Source organism: Rattus norvegicus, chromosome 12, assembly GCF_021556685.1.
Source record: "Rattus norvegicus strain SHRSP/BbbUtx chromosome 12, alternate assembly SHRSP_T2T, whole genome shotgun sequence".
NCBI lineage: Eukaryota > Metazoa > Chordata > Mammalia > Rodentia > Muridae > Rattus > Rattus norvegicus.
In genome coordinates this window covers 50,488,287-50,503,102 of record NC_141545.1, presented here as the reverse complement: position 1 = coordinate 50,503,102, position 14,816 = coordinate 50,488,287, and the positions used below count along the sequence as shown (strand labels likewise).

Genomic DNA, 14,816 nt, shown 5'->3' with positions numbered 1-14,816 from the left:
CTCTTCTATCCTAGAGCCCTGGAAAGTGTCACATAAGCCACTGTTGCTGGGTCCCCTTAGTCCTACCAGGGAGGAAGGAGTGAGTTAGAGAGAAGGCATGCCCAGGACACACAGATCTGTCTCAGTCAAAAGGAGGTTTGAAAGCACTCGGTGCCCACAGAGCCTTCCAGGCAGGCACCACAACTGGGGTTCCCAGGGCGTTCTGGGGTGGGGGATTCCTTCCTCCGCTGGATACCACGTGAGAGTGCGGGGAGTAGGGAGGGTGGAGGGTGGGTCCCAGGTTCACTTTTGCCAAGTTTGGTGGGGAAGGAACACATAGCTATCAAAACTAGCAGGAAGGAGCCCGGGAGACCCAGAAAGCAGGCTCTCCAAAGGCAACGGGAACCCACAGTGCTGGCTACAGTCCTAGCTCAGTAGGTCTGCAGGCTGTCCCTCCTAGCCTGCGCTCCCACCCAAGCTGCCCACCTCCCTCCTCCATCAATCGCACAAGCTGCAGACCCTGTGGCCGGTCACACTCACCCACAGGTACCGAAGCAGTTTCAGCAGGCTGGGGCAGTAGTAATAGTCCATGTCGGAGCAGGCTGTGGGGCCGCCTTCCCTGCTCGTGTGTGTGCCTGCGCTTCTACTTTGTCCCTGGAGGGGTGGCTCCTCCCTCCCCACAACTCTCACCGCCCCCAGAGTCAAGTTCAGGGTGGCATCAATCTTTCAGAAGCCAGGGCTCACAGCCAGGCGGCCTGATGGACCTGTGAGCGGCCACGGCCACCTCTGGGGTGAAACTGCAGCCCAGTCCCCCTGGCTGGTGCCAGCATCCTGGGGGGCGGGGCAGGAGGGTGGAACCAGGAGGGTGGGGCGGAGCCAGGGCAGGGCGGAGTCAGGGCGGGGGGCAGGCTGCTTCTCCCCCCACAGCGCCCATGTGGTCCAGAAAGACTTGTGAGCAGGGTTGGGGATATGCGGGGGGGGGGGGGGATGTGCAGGGGAAGTGTGTGTGCAGGGGGGCGGGGTTGGGGTGCGCAGGGGTAGGGGTGGGGCACACAGAGGGCCGGGGTAGGGCGTACAGGGGGCGCGGTTGGGGTGCACGGGGGGGGGGGTGGGGGGGAGGGTTGGGGTGTGTGCAGAGGGTGGGGGTTGGGGTATGTGCAGGGGGCGGGTTTGGGGTGTGCAGGGGACTGTGTGGGGTTGTAGTTTAAAGAGCAAGGATTCTGTGTGAGTGTGGGTGGGCACAGGGATGTGTGTATCGGGATATGAACACAAGACACTGATGAGTGGGGTGTGTGTGTGTGTGTGTGTGTGTGTGTGTGTGTGTGTAAGAATTTGCCCGTACCTACAAATGTGTGTATTATCCGGGAGAGGGATAAGGACATGTGCACCAGCAAGGCTCCTCCCCAAGACCTCACAGGGAGGGAAGGAAAGGCACAGGCTCACAGGGCCAGCCTCAGGCCTGTGTGTTCCTCCCACAAGCAGCCTTGGCTCAGTTACCCCCATTTTACAGAAAGGGAAGCCAAGGCTCAGAGTGAGTGTGGTTCAAAGTTAACACCTGTTCAGTGGGACAGGATTCAACCAAGGATGCCTAACTCAAGGCCACCTTCCAGAGACTGGGCCCCGGCAGGAGCACAAACAAGGACGGCCCAGCTTTCAGGCAGGCCCAGGTCCTTCTGGTTCTGAAAGAGGAAAGTGATATAAGGAGATGCATTCAGGACGGAGCAGAAGCAGAGGCTGGGTCCAGCCAGCAAGGACACACTGGCTCCTTGGTGATGCATGCTTTAACCACCCGCCCAGCCCAGAGAAGCACAGCAGCTAAGGGGAAACCTCTTGAACATGGCGGCTGGGTTTAACTGCTAGGGACACTGCAGGGCAACAATCTTCAAAGTCCCTCAGAGGCAGGACAGAGGTTCATGAGTTCTCGGAACCCCTCACCCAGCAGGCCTGGGTCTTAGTTACTCAGCACTTGGCCTGTGGTTAGTCCAGTGCTGGACTGGGCAGGGCCACCTCAGGAACAGGCATTATAGCTCCACCAGGCCCCGCCCCCCAAATGACTGACAGAACAGTGGAGGTCAGACCCTGCCCCCTGAATAACAGAAAAGTGGAGGTCAGGCCCTGCCCCCTGAATAACAGAAAAGTGGAGGTCAGGCCCCACCCTCTGAATAACAGAACAGTGAAGGCCGGGCCCCCATCTCTAAGGTTGGGCCCACCCCCTAACTGACTGACAGAACAGTGGAGGCCGGACCCCAACCCCTGACTGACAGGACAATGGCTGGGCCTGGGGCTCACTGGTTGATTAACACTGTGGAAGTGGCACCCCTGTTCATTCACTGAGCTGGACTGACAACAGTTGGAAGGCTGGTCCTGCTCACAAACTGACCAACCGGAAGTTGGAGCTCATGCCCTCTCTGACTGACAGCTGTCTGACAGATCAGAGGAAGGCGGGGCCATACTCAGTTACTGACAGGAGTCCAAGGCCGAGCCCTGCCAACCGACTGAGCAGGTGAAGGCCGTGCCCTGCTCTCAGACAAACTGACTGACTGACAGAAGACTAGGCACACTACTCTGCTAACAGGGTGAAAAGGACCAGGGTCTCATGGCTGACTGAAGGATTGACTGCCCAGAGGCCGTGTGGACAGACAGATCCTGCTGCTATAGGCTACTCTAAGCTGCCAGGCAGAGCGGGCTGCAGGGAGAAAGGGAGAGAGATGGGAGGTGAGGCCACTGGTGAGCAGGAGCAAGGGGAACAGACACAGAGACACGGGATATGGATGAGAGAAGGCATGTGGACAGGAAAGCGATGAACCCCAAAGCCACACAAGACAGATGGCCCAGCAGGGAGCCAGGAACACTGTGAACAGGACCCAGCTGGGGAGCTCAGCTCACAGGACAGCAGGTGGCATGGGGGTGGAGCCTCGGTGTGGGGGGTGGAGCCTCGGTGACAGTGAAGGGCACCATGGGGATGAGGGTGGAGACAAGATAAAAATCTTCCAAACTCAGACCTGGCAAGCCCACACGGTGCAGACAGAACCCACGAAGACGGCAGATGCGCCAGGGTCCCAGGATAGAGTTCTCAGAAAATGACCCCTGCATCATCCCACCACCCTGGCCAGCCGGGACTCTGCTCAGAGACCTGGGGGCACCTCCACCAGCATAGTGGGCTAGACCACCCACGCATGCACCTCACACACGCTCAGTGGTTTCCTATCTTCCTGGGAGGAATCTCGTGTGAACACCCCACCCCAGGGCCCTATCCCCCAAAACTATGCTCCCGCCTACAATCTGAAACTGACAGATGAAGCCAGTCCGTGCAGACGGCATGGGGAACCTGACATGGGATTGTCCTGGATCAGGGGGCCAGCCTCGCAGTGGAACTTACCCCTGATGGCACCCTTGAAAGGTCAAGCCACGAGGGACCTGATTCTCAGGCTATGGAAGGGCTGAAGCGAGAGTCCGACCTTGTGCTTTTTGCCACCAGAAATAAATATCAATCCCTTCTCCTCTAATGCCTTGCTGTGATGGCCCAAGCCCCAGGGAGGCTGTACATTCATGGGCAAGCCAGGCAGACCTGACTATAAGCCAAGAAAAGCCAGTACCCTCGAGGGGCTGGCGGGTGACAGAGTGGACTCTCCCAAGCACTGTTTGGAGGAAGGTCATGATGTTGACACCGAGACTTCTGGCTCTGGCCTCCAGGAGACCTGTGTTATTTGAGCCACATGTGTGTGGTGACCCTCGGGGGCCTGGCTAACCTCCTCCCCTTCACCTGGTGCTTCCCACCTGGCTGGCTCTACTCATGCCTGAGGTCCAGCCAGGGCCTAGCCACCTTGTCCTGCAGTCCAGACTCCGGGCAGACCCAGTCTCATGAAGCAATAGGGCATCCCTCTTGTAGGCTGACTCGCTCTGGCCTCTGTATGACCTCCCCTCTTCCTGGCCATGGTAGGCCCTGAAGCTGTGCTCAGACATGACCCCTCCCTCTAAAGCAAACTGGATGCCTCTAAGGGTCCTCGAATGTCAGCACGGGTTACCTCTGTGCCTTTTTCTCGGTGACCCTGCATGTCACTGACTTCCTGTCCTGGCTGGGCCTGGCTTCCTGCTAGCTCCCGATATACAAAGCTAGATTCAGGAGCCCCACGGTAGTCAGGGTGTCCCAATGGTCTAACACCTTGTGTTCAAAATCTCTGGTGAGCCACAGTGAGCTAGATGTGTCTGCAGGGGGTAGGTTGGACGGACGGAAGGGTTGGACTCTCCTGTGCTGTCTTAGGTCGGTCAAAGGCTTGCATCTGTGACCTACATTTCAGCTTCGGCAGACATGCAAACCATGTGGCCACCCTGACCCACGAACCACATTCCTGTGCAGGACAGGGAACGGGTGCTGCCTGGGGGCTGAGTCATCTTCACGCCTCCCATTCCCTGCAGTCCAGGCATTTGCATGTGAACCCACTCACCACTTCCCCTGCAGTCCTACTGGATGCTGTCCCCTACTGTGTGCAGGGACCTGTACTGGGGGGTAGGGGGCGGCTAAGATGTCAGACACTTCAAGTCAAAGGTGTGCTATCTTCAAAATGTGTCGAGTCAGCCGTAGTGTTCCCAAACCAAGGAGGCTCTCACTGGGCTGGCCAGAGCCCCCTTCTCACCCAGCACACACTCCTTTCAGAAATAAAAACAAGACTTCTTCCCCTTTCCCGTAGAGAGGCAACGTTGTGAACATAAATGTGGCCAGCATGTGGTGCAAATGGTCATACAGCAGGGTCTTGACCCACTGCGGCCCCGACGCTGGGTGCAAACAGCAGAAACCATCCCAGGGTCAAGGGGGATCACGGCAGGGATGGCATGTGTGCCACAGTTAGTGAGCTCCATGGACAGAGAGTTGACAGGGTGGTGAAAAAGGCTGGTCTCAGAGGCCAAAGTAGGTGGGGGCTTTAGAAACCTTTGGGCCTGAGAGATGGTTCAGTGGGTAAAGACACTTGGATGCAAAGCTTGGTGGGGGGCAGGGGAGACCCACATGGAAAAAAGAACTGACATCTTAGCGCACTCACCGCGCGCGCGCGCTCAAAAATCTACTGCATTGGTGCTAGAGCACCTCTACCCTGCCCTCTAGTGGTCATTTCTGGTTAAGGTTCATCTCATAAGAAGGCTGGGGGTAGAGGAAAGAAAACTCAGTCAGAAAGCACCCCACCCTCCCGAGACACGATCCTGCAGGGTACAGAGCCCTTCCAATGGCTCTGAGCCCCAGCTAAAGTGCGTACATGCCCCCAGTCTCCGCGTTGTCCAAATCACCTCACTTCCCCATGCCTCCGTTTCCCCAAGCCTCAGTGCGCCTAGACCCTGGTGAGGTCTTAGCACCATGGCATGAAGGCATCAAGCCCCCTAACCCTGCGTGGCACTGAATTCCTTCCCTGGCTGGGCTTGTTCCCCCAACCCCCGACCCCTGGCAGCTTTTGACACACAGTCCAGAGGGATGGGGGGGATTGGGGAGTTTGCAAAGCTAGATTAGGGAACCCCAAGGTAATGAAGACATCTCAAGGAAGGCCTAGCATTAGGAATCCCAGCTGAGCATCAGTGATCTAACCCCACCCACCACATCCAACATCCCCACACACCTAGGGGCTCCGTGTAGGGATCTATGACGGCTCAGTCTCCTGAGCCCAGTCAGTCGACCTTCCTCCACAGCCCCCACCCTCGCTGGTCCCTTCATCTTGCCTGTCACGAGCCATCAGCTCCCCAACTGCCAAGTCACAGAAGTCACCAAGGGCAGCCCGCGTGCTTGGGAGCGGCCTGTGTGTGTCTCCCCCTGATCCAGGTCCCCTCATGTGTAGGGAGATTAAAACCATGAACCTTCGTTTGCTTTGAAAAATGTCTCCCAGGTGACTGTGAGTTTGAATACTTGGACCCCTGATGGTGACACTGCTCTACAAGGCTGTGGGACCTTTGGTCCCACCTCTACCTCCAATATAGTTCCTATTTCCTGTCTGAGGCTGTGAGGTAAAGAGCCCAGGCCAGCGGCCCTCACTGCCATGAATGGAGTCACTCTCACCACCAAGCCTTTCCTCTCAGAAGGCATGAGAAATAAATCTACAGTTGTCGCTGCCGGGTATTTTGCTCACGGCAACAAAAAAGTCATTATTAATACAAACGGGCTGATTAAAATGGTGGAGACGCTGACGAGAACAGTGACATGGAAACCACCATCGGTCTACAAATGCGTGAACAAGTGGGACTGTTTGTATAACAGAATATTACTCAGCGGTGAAAAGGGAACATGGTACTTGTTCATGATATTTGTATGCATGAAATCTGAAGCATTTTAAGTGGGGAAGAGACAGATCCGAAAGTCTCTGTGAGGCAACTACATCTCTGTGGGCTCTGGGATGAAGGTGGGTGTGCCCAGAGAGCAGACCTGTGGGAGGAAGGGGTGAGGGCATGGCAGCTGGTGGATGTGGGTTTCTAAACTGCATTGTAGTAATGTTTTACAGCTCTGAGCATTCAAACTTTAGTCTGGACCACCACCCAGCTTGAACCCCAGCTGGAGGCAGGCAGATCTCTGTGAGTTCAAGGCCAACCAGGGCTACACAGAGAAACCCTGTCTTAAAAAGAAAAAAAAACCCAAAAAGCAGTTGAAGTTTATAGAAACGAACTATACAGTTATTTTTAAAAGTCCTAGCCGGGTATGGTGACTCAGGCCTGTCATCTCAGCTACTCAAGAGATTGAGGCAGGAGGATGGACAGTTACCAAGTGAGTGCAAGATCATCTCCTGGGATGTAAGGCCTTGTCTCAAACTGAAAAGCCAGGGCTAGATGCTCAGTGGGTAGAGTTTGCTGTGTAGGTGTGAGGATCCCTGTGTGGGTCCCCAGCAGCCTGTGAGAACCATCCTGCTACACACTTAGTGATGTCCCATCTGGGACAGGACGCAGGCATTAGGAGGTGGGATAGTTCCTAAGACCCTGATGGACTGACTGCAAGGCTCAGGTACCCCTGTGTTGGAGGAGAGCCCGGACCCACAAGGGAGGGAGACAAAACAGGCAGAAATGTGAAGGACGAAAGACCATAAAACATAAAACCCAGGCAAGGACTCGTGAAATATTTCCGAGATTTGGAGAACCGTTAAGCAAAGTTCTCCAAGTTCTTTTGGGGGCATGTGTGTTCATATGTGCATTGAACGTGTGTGTGTGTGTGTGTGTGTATGTGTGTGTGTGTGTGTGTGTGTATGTGTGTGCATGTGTGTGTGTGTCTCATAAAACATGCTCCTGGACCAGGGGTAGTAAACTCAACATTCAGTTCTCTGCCTTCCAGACCTATGCAGACATCACTAATAGATTATAGCACCATCTCCCATAGCCCAGTATATATTAATACAAAGTCCTTAGTCCCAGGAGTTGGGAATGGAATCTTCCAGAACATTTCCAAGTATTCCACTTGAGCTCATCACAAAACACTGTCAAACTGTACTTGGAGGTGTTTGGACATTAAGAGAGGCCTGAGAGTCAACCGCACCCACCAAAGTCCTAATCCTGCCAGATACTGTCAAAGGGTGGGGAATACCCAAACACTGCAGGGAGGAGGAGGGCTCCCAGACACAGCCACTGTAGTCACACCCTGCACACATACATCTCTAATTCCCAGCAATGCTACAGCTCAGGGGTACAACAACCACCGCCCACCAAGAGGCAGGGAGTGGAATGCGTCAAAATCAGAACTGCCCTGAACTAAAACAGCCCCAAACGCACGTTACCAGCAGAGCAGAACACACAACAGACGGCCGGGGACAAACCCTCCTGTAGCCACCGCAGCATGCATGCACACCTCACAGACATGGCGCTACCCTTGGGGTATCATGGAGATGGGGTTCACTCCTGGAAACGCTCCAGAGACTTGTTAGCAATGAGTGGGCTCACAGCTGCCCGGCACACCTGCGGGGCAGCCAGGCCGGGACTGGGTGCCTTAAGCAGTCGTTTGCCAGGGGGAAGACAGTGAGTCAGCTCCAGGTTGGACGTGCGGAGCTAAACCCTAATCAGTGAGGGATCCTGGGCCTCGGCGCATGCGTCAGTGCCTGAAGAGGCCAGCAGAGGGCGCCAAAGCTTCTTGAACTCGAGTTGCGTGCAGTTGTGAGCCACCTGACTTGGGTGCTGAGACCCAAACTCTAATTCTTTGCAAGAGCAATAAGCACCGCTAACCGCTGTCCTATCTGGTGCTTCAGCACTCTCCCGACACCTCTCACCTGTAAATCTAGTGGAAGCTCCTAGTGAGGCAGCAATCGGTGACCATCTTCTCCACAATCCCTCCCTCCCTCACACTCCCGTCAGCTCGATGCGTTCTGATTTGGCAAACAGCCCACGACGGGTCATGTGACATCACCTGTTAAAGGCGCCCACAAGCCTGGACCTCCTCCCAGGAGAGGTCGTCGTGCCCATAACCCTGCCCCTGTCCATCAGGGTGGTGCACCAGAGTGTTCAAGGCCTCAGCAGGGCAGCTTGCCAAGCAGAGCAGGTGTGCCTGGACTCCTGAGGGCAGGTGATAGCGGCTGGACTCAGTCCCTGGGTCCCTTCAGGGCTCACCCCGGCTGCATTGCTGTGCAGTGTGTGTCCTCCTGCCGGCCACCTCCCTTCTCTGAACCTCAGGTTCAGAATCTCTAAGCTGAGATCTAATCTCCTGGCACCTTAGGATAAAGAAAATTCCTTAGAAAAGGGCCAGGGCACAGCTTGAGCAAGTATCACCAGCAACACTCAAGGCTGACATCTGACTCTCCCATGTGTGTGCTCAGGAGTCTGTGCATGCACACAAACACACACACACACACACACACACACACACACACACCCATACCAAGACCGTCATGAAGGCTAGTCTTGGTTGCCAACTTGAGAACATATGGAATTAGCTAAAACCCAAGTGACTAGAAACAAAAGAAGACCCACTTTTTTCCCCTTTGATTTTCTGAGACAGGGTTTCTCTATGTAGCTCTGGCCATCCTGAAACTCACTCTGTAGACCAGGCTGACCTCGGAGACCAGCTGCAACATCTAGCCTCGTGGACTGAACAGCTACTAGATCCCTGGACTTCCCAAGTGGTGGACAGCCATTGTTGGCAAGCTGAACTGTAGCTTGCAAGCCATTCTAATAAATCCCATATATGGGATCTCATATACATATAGGCGAGACTCATTTAATAAGTTCTGTAGAAAACCCTGATCTGACCTGCACTGGCTGGTTTTGTGTGTCAACTTGACACAAGCAGGAGTTATCACAGAGAAAGGAGTCTCCCTTGAGGAAATGCCTCCATGAGACCCAGCTGTAAGGCATTTTCTGAACTAGTGATCAAGGGTGGGGCCAGTCCATGTGGGTGGGGCCATCCCTGGGATGGTGGTCCTCGGTTCTATAAGAAAGCAGGCTGGGCAAGCCATGGGGAGCAAGCCAGTAAGCAGCACCCCTCCATGGCCTCTGCTTCAGCTCCTGCCCCCAGGTTCCTGCCCTGTGTGAGTTCCTGTTCTGACTCCCTTTGGTGACGGACAGTGATATGGAAGTGTGAGCTGAATAAACCCTTTCCTCCCCAACTTGCTTCTTGATCATGGTGTTTTTATGCAGGAATAGAAACCCTGACTAAGGGGCTGGGGATTTAGCTCAGTGGTAGAGCGCTTACCTAGGAAGTGCAAGGCCCTGGGTTCGGTCCCCAGCTCCGAAAAAAAGAACCAAAAAAAAAAAAAAAAAAAGAAACCCTGACTAAGACACAACCCTCATCCTCCTAACTCGAGAATCTCCCTCTCCACTTCAGCTCCAATAAGAACTCACTCAAAACTGTCATCACCACCATCAAAATCAAACCAAGACCTTTGCCCCTGACACCCTCTCCTGATTCTTCTACATGCTCCACCCTGAGTCACTTCCTCAAAGAAGCCCTTGCTGACCTAACAAGAAACAGGCCCCCACATCCCTCTCCTTACATCCCCTTCCCACATCCCTCTCCCCACCCTCCCAAGTCCCTCTCCCTGCCCTCCCACCCCTTTCCAGAAGTCCATGGCACTGTGGGGAACCCCAGAACGGCTGCCTTGTGACTTTACTGTTATAGGAGGGGCTGCTGGGTAAACCATGCCCAAGGTCAGGGTCCACACTGAGTCATCCTTCTCTATAACCCCTTGGAAATCATAAACCCTGAGCAGAAGGGTGGCCACCCCTGAGGGTGGATACACGTCAGGACCATGAAAGGTCATTCCCCATCCTCCCAGGCCTCAGCTAAACTCTTGAGACTGCAGCTGTCTTCCTTTCCCTCAGGGGAGCTCATAGTGCATCTGGGAGCCAGTGGCACCCACAGTGTGGGCAGAGCCTGTGGTGGGCCTCCCTCTGCCCTACAGGGCAGCTGGTGAGCACTCCCATGACTAGCAGCAATGGGTAGGGCCTGCAGATGTACTAATCTATCAGCCCTGTGGGTCCCAGGCTGGCTTAGAGTGACACAGAACAGCCAAGGCCAACCCTAGCTAAGCCCCAGTGGAGTCCCAGGACTCAGGTGTCTCCTGTCCTGAAGGGGCTGCACACAGACAGATGGTCGGATGGATGGATGGATAGATGGATGGACGGACGGACAGACAAAAACACACAGCCCCCCCAGCACATTCCTGGGAAGGGCCCAAGTCCCAGACCACACATGCAGGCTCATGTTCTAGCTAGCCTTAATGCTGTGTGTCCTAAGGCAGGTGGCCGAGCCCCTCTGAACCTTAATTTTCTCTTTAGCAGGATGGGATGTGTTTGTTTGAATGGTGGGTGGCATTCAAGTTAGGGTGGATAAATACAGAGCCAGGTTCGAAACAGAAACTGGAGGCCAGAATGTAGTTCAGCAGTCAGAGTTCTGGTCTGGCCCTAGGACCCAAAAACGGGGCATGGTGACCCTCGGAGGCAGACAGGAGAAATAGTGTGCAAGGTCATCCTTGCATATCCAGAGTGCTTCAGGCCGGCCTGGGCGATGTGAAATAAAAATAAAATCCCGGGCTGGAGAGATGGCTCAGTGGTTAAGAGCACCTGACTACTCTTCCAGAGTTCCTGAGTTCAATTCCCAGCAACCACATGGTGGCTCACAAACATCTGTAAAGAGATCCGATGCACTCTTCTGGTGTATCTGAAGACAGCTACAGTGTACTTATATATAATAAATGAATAAATCTTTAAAAAAAAAGTTAAAAAAAATAAAATAAAATCCCAAAAGATCGGAGATAAGTGAACCCAGGCGAGCGAACGACAGCATGAGGCTAAGGACAGACAAACAGCTGACACTCATCAGACAAACAGCCGACATTCACCAGACAGACCAACAGCCAACATTCACCAAACAGACAACACTCACCAGACAGACAACATTCACAAGATAGAATAATGGGCGACGTTCACCAGACTTCTCTGCCTCAGTTGAGCACACAGTCATGCCCAAAGGCTACCCTAACCAAGTTGAAGCCTCTCTGTGGGCCTCAGTTTCCCCATTTATACTCTCAGTGTCCATCACAGGCTGTGGGAGGAGCCAGGCAAGGGCTGGGCACCGCTGCCTCCTTGTGGCTGCTTCCTAACACTGCATGAGACTGAAGAAAGCCCATGTCCTGAAGGGCTGAGTTGTCTCCCAGAGGAGGACACAGACCTCAGGCAAGGCTGGGGGTACTCGGAGTCAGACAGAGAAGCCAAGGCAAGCCAGAGCTCCTGGGACAAAGGGTCCTCAAAGGCACAGAGAAGAGAGGGAGCCTCAGCCAGAGAAACCTCCAGCAACCGGGAGCTGTAAACCGCTTTCAAACCTTTTCCCTCCACAACCTTTGCCTTCACAGCGCACACACAAGTCCACACCGATCTCCTGCCCAGCTATTGGCTGTTGGCATCTTTATTCACCAATCAGAAATAACTCAGGGGGTGGGTCCCAGGGGCTGCGTGCAGACTCTAGGTCTTGGGGGCCCGCACTTGACATTACACCAGACCATAAAAGACAAAACCTCGACACCCCCAGACCCTGTCCCTACAGTAAGAGCAAACGTCCCTATTTTACAGATGAGAAAAATCAAGACTCAGAGAAGTGAACTCTCTTTCCCCAGACCGCAGACACCGAATGGCACATGAGTCAGAGCTCCCACCACCCTGGTCAGCAGCCACCACCTGGGCCTTGCCCGCAAGGGACCTCCCAGCAGGAGAGAACCCAGCCTGTTCACAGACAGAACAGAAGTCAACAAAATCCCACAGGAACTTGGGCCCGGTCTCTTGTGGACACAGGCTTCCCAAGAAACACGGTGTCCTGTGGGTCCCCCAAGGGGGGAGCTGGCTTTCGATAGCCTAGTGTCCCCCAACGGGAGCATTTTCTCTTGGTTGTCTCCCATCCCTCTAACCAGCGCTAAGGACACGAGAGTCACTGCCTGGCTTTTCCGCTGTGAAAATCGAAGGACGCAGACATAAACTCTGAAAAATCACTAGGCTGCAGAAAAGACAAACTGGTGTGAGCCCCCCAAGGCGCCATCAGACCCCATCAGCCAGCTGCTGAGGTTACCTACCTAGTGCCAGAAACTCAACAGCAGAGATTACCCAGCACAGCACGCACAGTACAGCGAGCGGTCTGGAACCCAATCCCCAGCGGGCCACTTAAGACTGCCTGTCCCACTCCAGGAGCCCATCAGCCTGAACCCTCCCCACGTAACCATAGAATCACCCTATGCAGACGACGCCAGCAGGAGTCACTCACCACGAGGAGACTATTCCTCTTGTCCTTGCAAAAGCTGTGGCTTCGCCGGGGGACGGAGGCAACGGGGGACACCTGCCCAAGAGGCTGCTGGCCATCCTGACGGCCATCCCTCCGCTCCAGATTCTGCAGAGGCAGCTGGGATAGAGAACACAGAGGAGAGTTTCAGTGGGAGCCTCTCGTCTGCTGGTTCCCCACTACCATGCATAGGTGACATGTGACCCAGCTCCACAGCTGGGTGGCCTCAAGAAGATCCTTTGTTCCACCTGGGGAAGGAACAATTTTAACAAGGCCTTGCTCAGAGCCTGTGTGACATGGTCCAGCCACTAGGGGGCAGGTGTGCCTGGCTGATCGTCTGGCTCCCAGGGCCTCCAGTTGGCCAGTCCCATTCTTGCCCAGGATGGTCCTATTGGCCCTCGTTTGAACATCTTTCCTTTTAAAAAAAAATTATTCATTCTTATTTATATGAGTACACAGTCATTGTCTTCAGATACACCATTAAGGGCATCAGATCCCATTATAGATGGTTGCGAGACACCATGTGGTTGCTGGGAATTGAACTCAGGACCTCTGGAAGAGCAGTCAGTGCTCTTAACCACTGATCCATCTCTCCTGCTCCCCAAACATTTTTCCTCGAATCCAAACGCACACTCTGAGAAACAGCAGGGAGAGGGAAAAGCCATAAGGCTCATGTGTTAGTCTGAAGTCTGCATTTTACCCCCTTCTTACCTTAACTGGAGAACAAATATCACAGTCAACCCTGGAGTCCTGGACATGGTTTATGTGCCACACACTTACTTTATTTTATTTTATTTTATTTGCCAGGAGGGCCAGAGAGGGCAGGTGCCTGGGGAATAGCACACAGCATCTCGGAGGGCAAGGATGATTCCTAGACCCCTTCCCTCCCTCCCTCCCTGTGCTTAATTCCTTGGTCCGCCCTCCTGCTCCGTCTCTACCTGGCTCACAAACATCCTAGGTCGCACTGAGACTTTTCTTTTCCATGCCCCGCCTCTGGGGCACATTTTCGTACCCCAGTGGCGTTAAATAAATTCCACCCACACTTTCACTACCCCTGCTGGCATTGGGGCCCGGTCTCACAGACCCTCCCTGTCTGTCCTACACACAACCACGATACCCTCGGATACACAGCCCAAGCCCTAGAGTCGGCCCCTTTCCCCACCCACAGCACAGCCTGCTTAACACAAATCCAGGACTTGGGTGTTTGGAGTGTAGAATGGACAGCTGGACAGACAGACAGGCAGGGCCTACTGCCAGGAGCTCACGAGCTCTACCCCCAATTTGCTCAGCCTGGTAGGATAAATTTTACTGGAATGAACACGCACAAGAGTTTAGTCTCCTGGGTATGGTGTGTCAGCACTCAGGCACCCTAAGGCAGGAGGATTTCTGGAGCCAAAGGCCAATCCTGAAGTCAAAGGGTCCCTATGTTTCTAAAAATACACATGGAAAACACAAGTAACAAAAAAGAAGACTGTCAAAACTGGAAAACACATGTGCGTAAAGGGCACCAAGAAGAGGGTGAAAAACCGACCAGCAGAAACCATCAGTCTCGTAGTCACAATGCGTAAAGAGCAACAGCAACTCAACAAGAGTATCCACGACATGTAAAGAGCAACGGCTACTCAACAACAAAGAAGCAAGTCAATGGGAAATGGAGCAGGATCCAAACAGTAATTACTCCAAAGAATCATGCCAACAGCCAAGTGAACAACAGAAGAACAATTAGCCCTTAAACCACAAGATAGGACTATAATACATGCAACCAGCCTGGGCCACACGAAATCCTGTCTCCAAACAAAGACAACGAAAACAATGGAGGAAAAGTTGTGGCAAGTTACATGGTAGGTGTGATCCCTGAGAACCCCAGGCTAAGGAGAGGGCAGGAGCAGAGAGCCCCTCAGGACAGGAGGGCGAGGATGCTTTATGAGGATTTCCTGAGGGTGACACAGGTGGCCCCCGACATGTCTGAAAGTGCTGTATCCTCACGGCAGAGAGAATGCAGATGGGGCACACCTTCCACCAAGGCCGGCCTGAGTCCCCAGGACAAGCCCACCAGTGCTGGGGCCATCGCTCTGACATCCTCCCGGGGTCCTAGCTGTCCTATGTCTGTCCTGTCACTCAGATGGCTCCT

At 54.1% G+C, this 14,816-nt stretch overlaps 1 protein-coding gene across 5 annotated transcripts in view; it reads right to left on the bottom strand.

Annotated features, from left to right (window-relative positions):
• The window catches only part of Kiaa1671 (KIAA1671 homolog), a 142,664-nt gene that overhangs the window by 80,314 nt on the left and 47,534 nt on the right, over positions 1-14,816 (bottom strand). For 4 of the 5 annotated variants that reach the window (NM_001402472.1, XM_087578142.1, XM_087578143.1 and 1 more), the window contains exon 6: positions 12,671-12,805. In NM_001402472.1, coding sequence (NP_001389401.1) covers positions 12,671-12,805 — 135 coding nt within the window. Of the gene's footprint in view, positions 1-519; positions 779-12,670; positions 12,806-14,816 lie in introns of those variants that run through there. The other variant, XM_087578145.1, reaches the window with a different exon arrangement.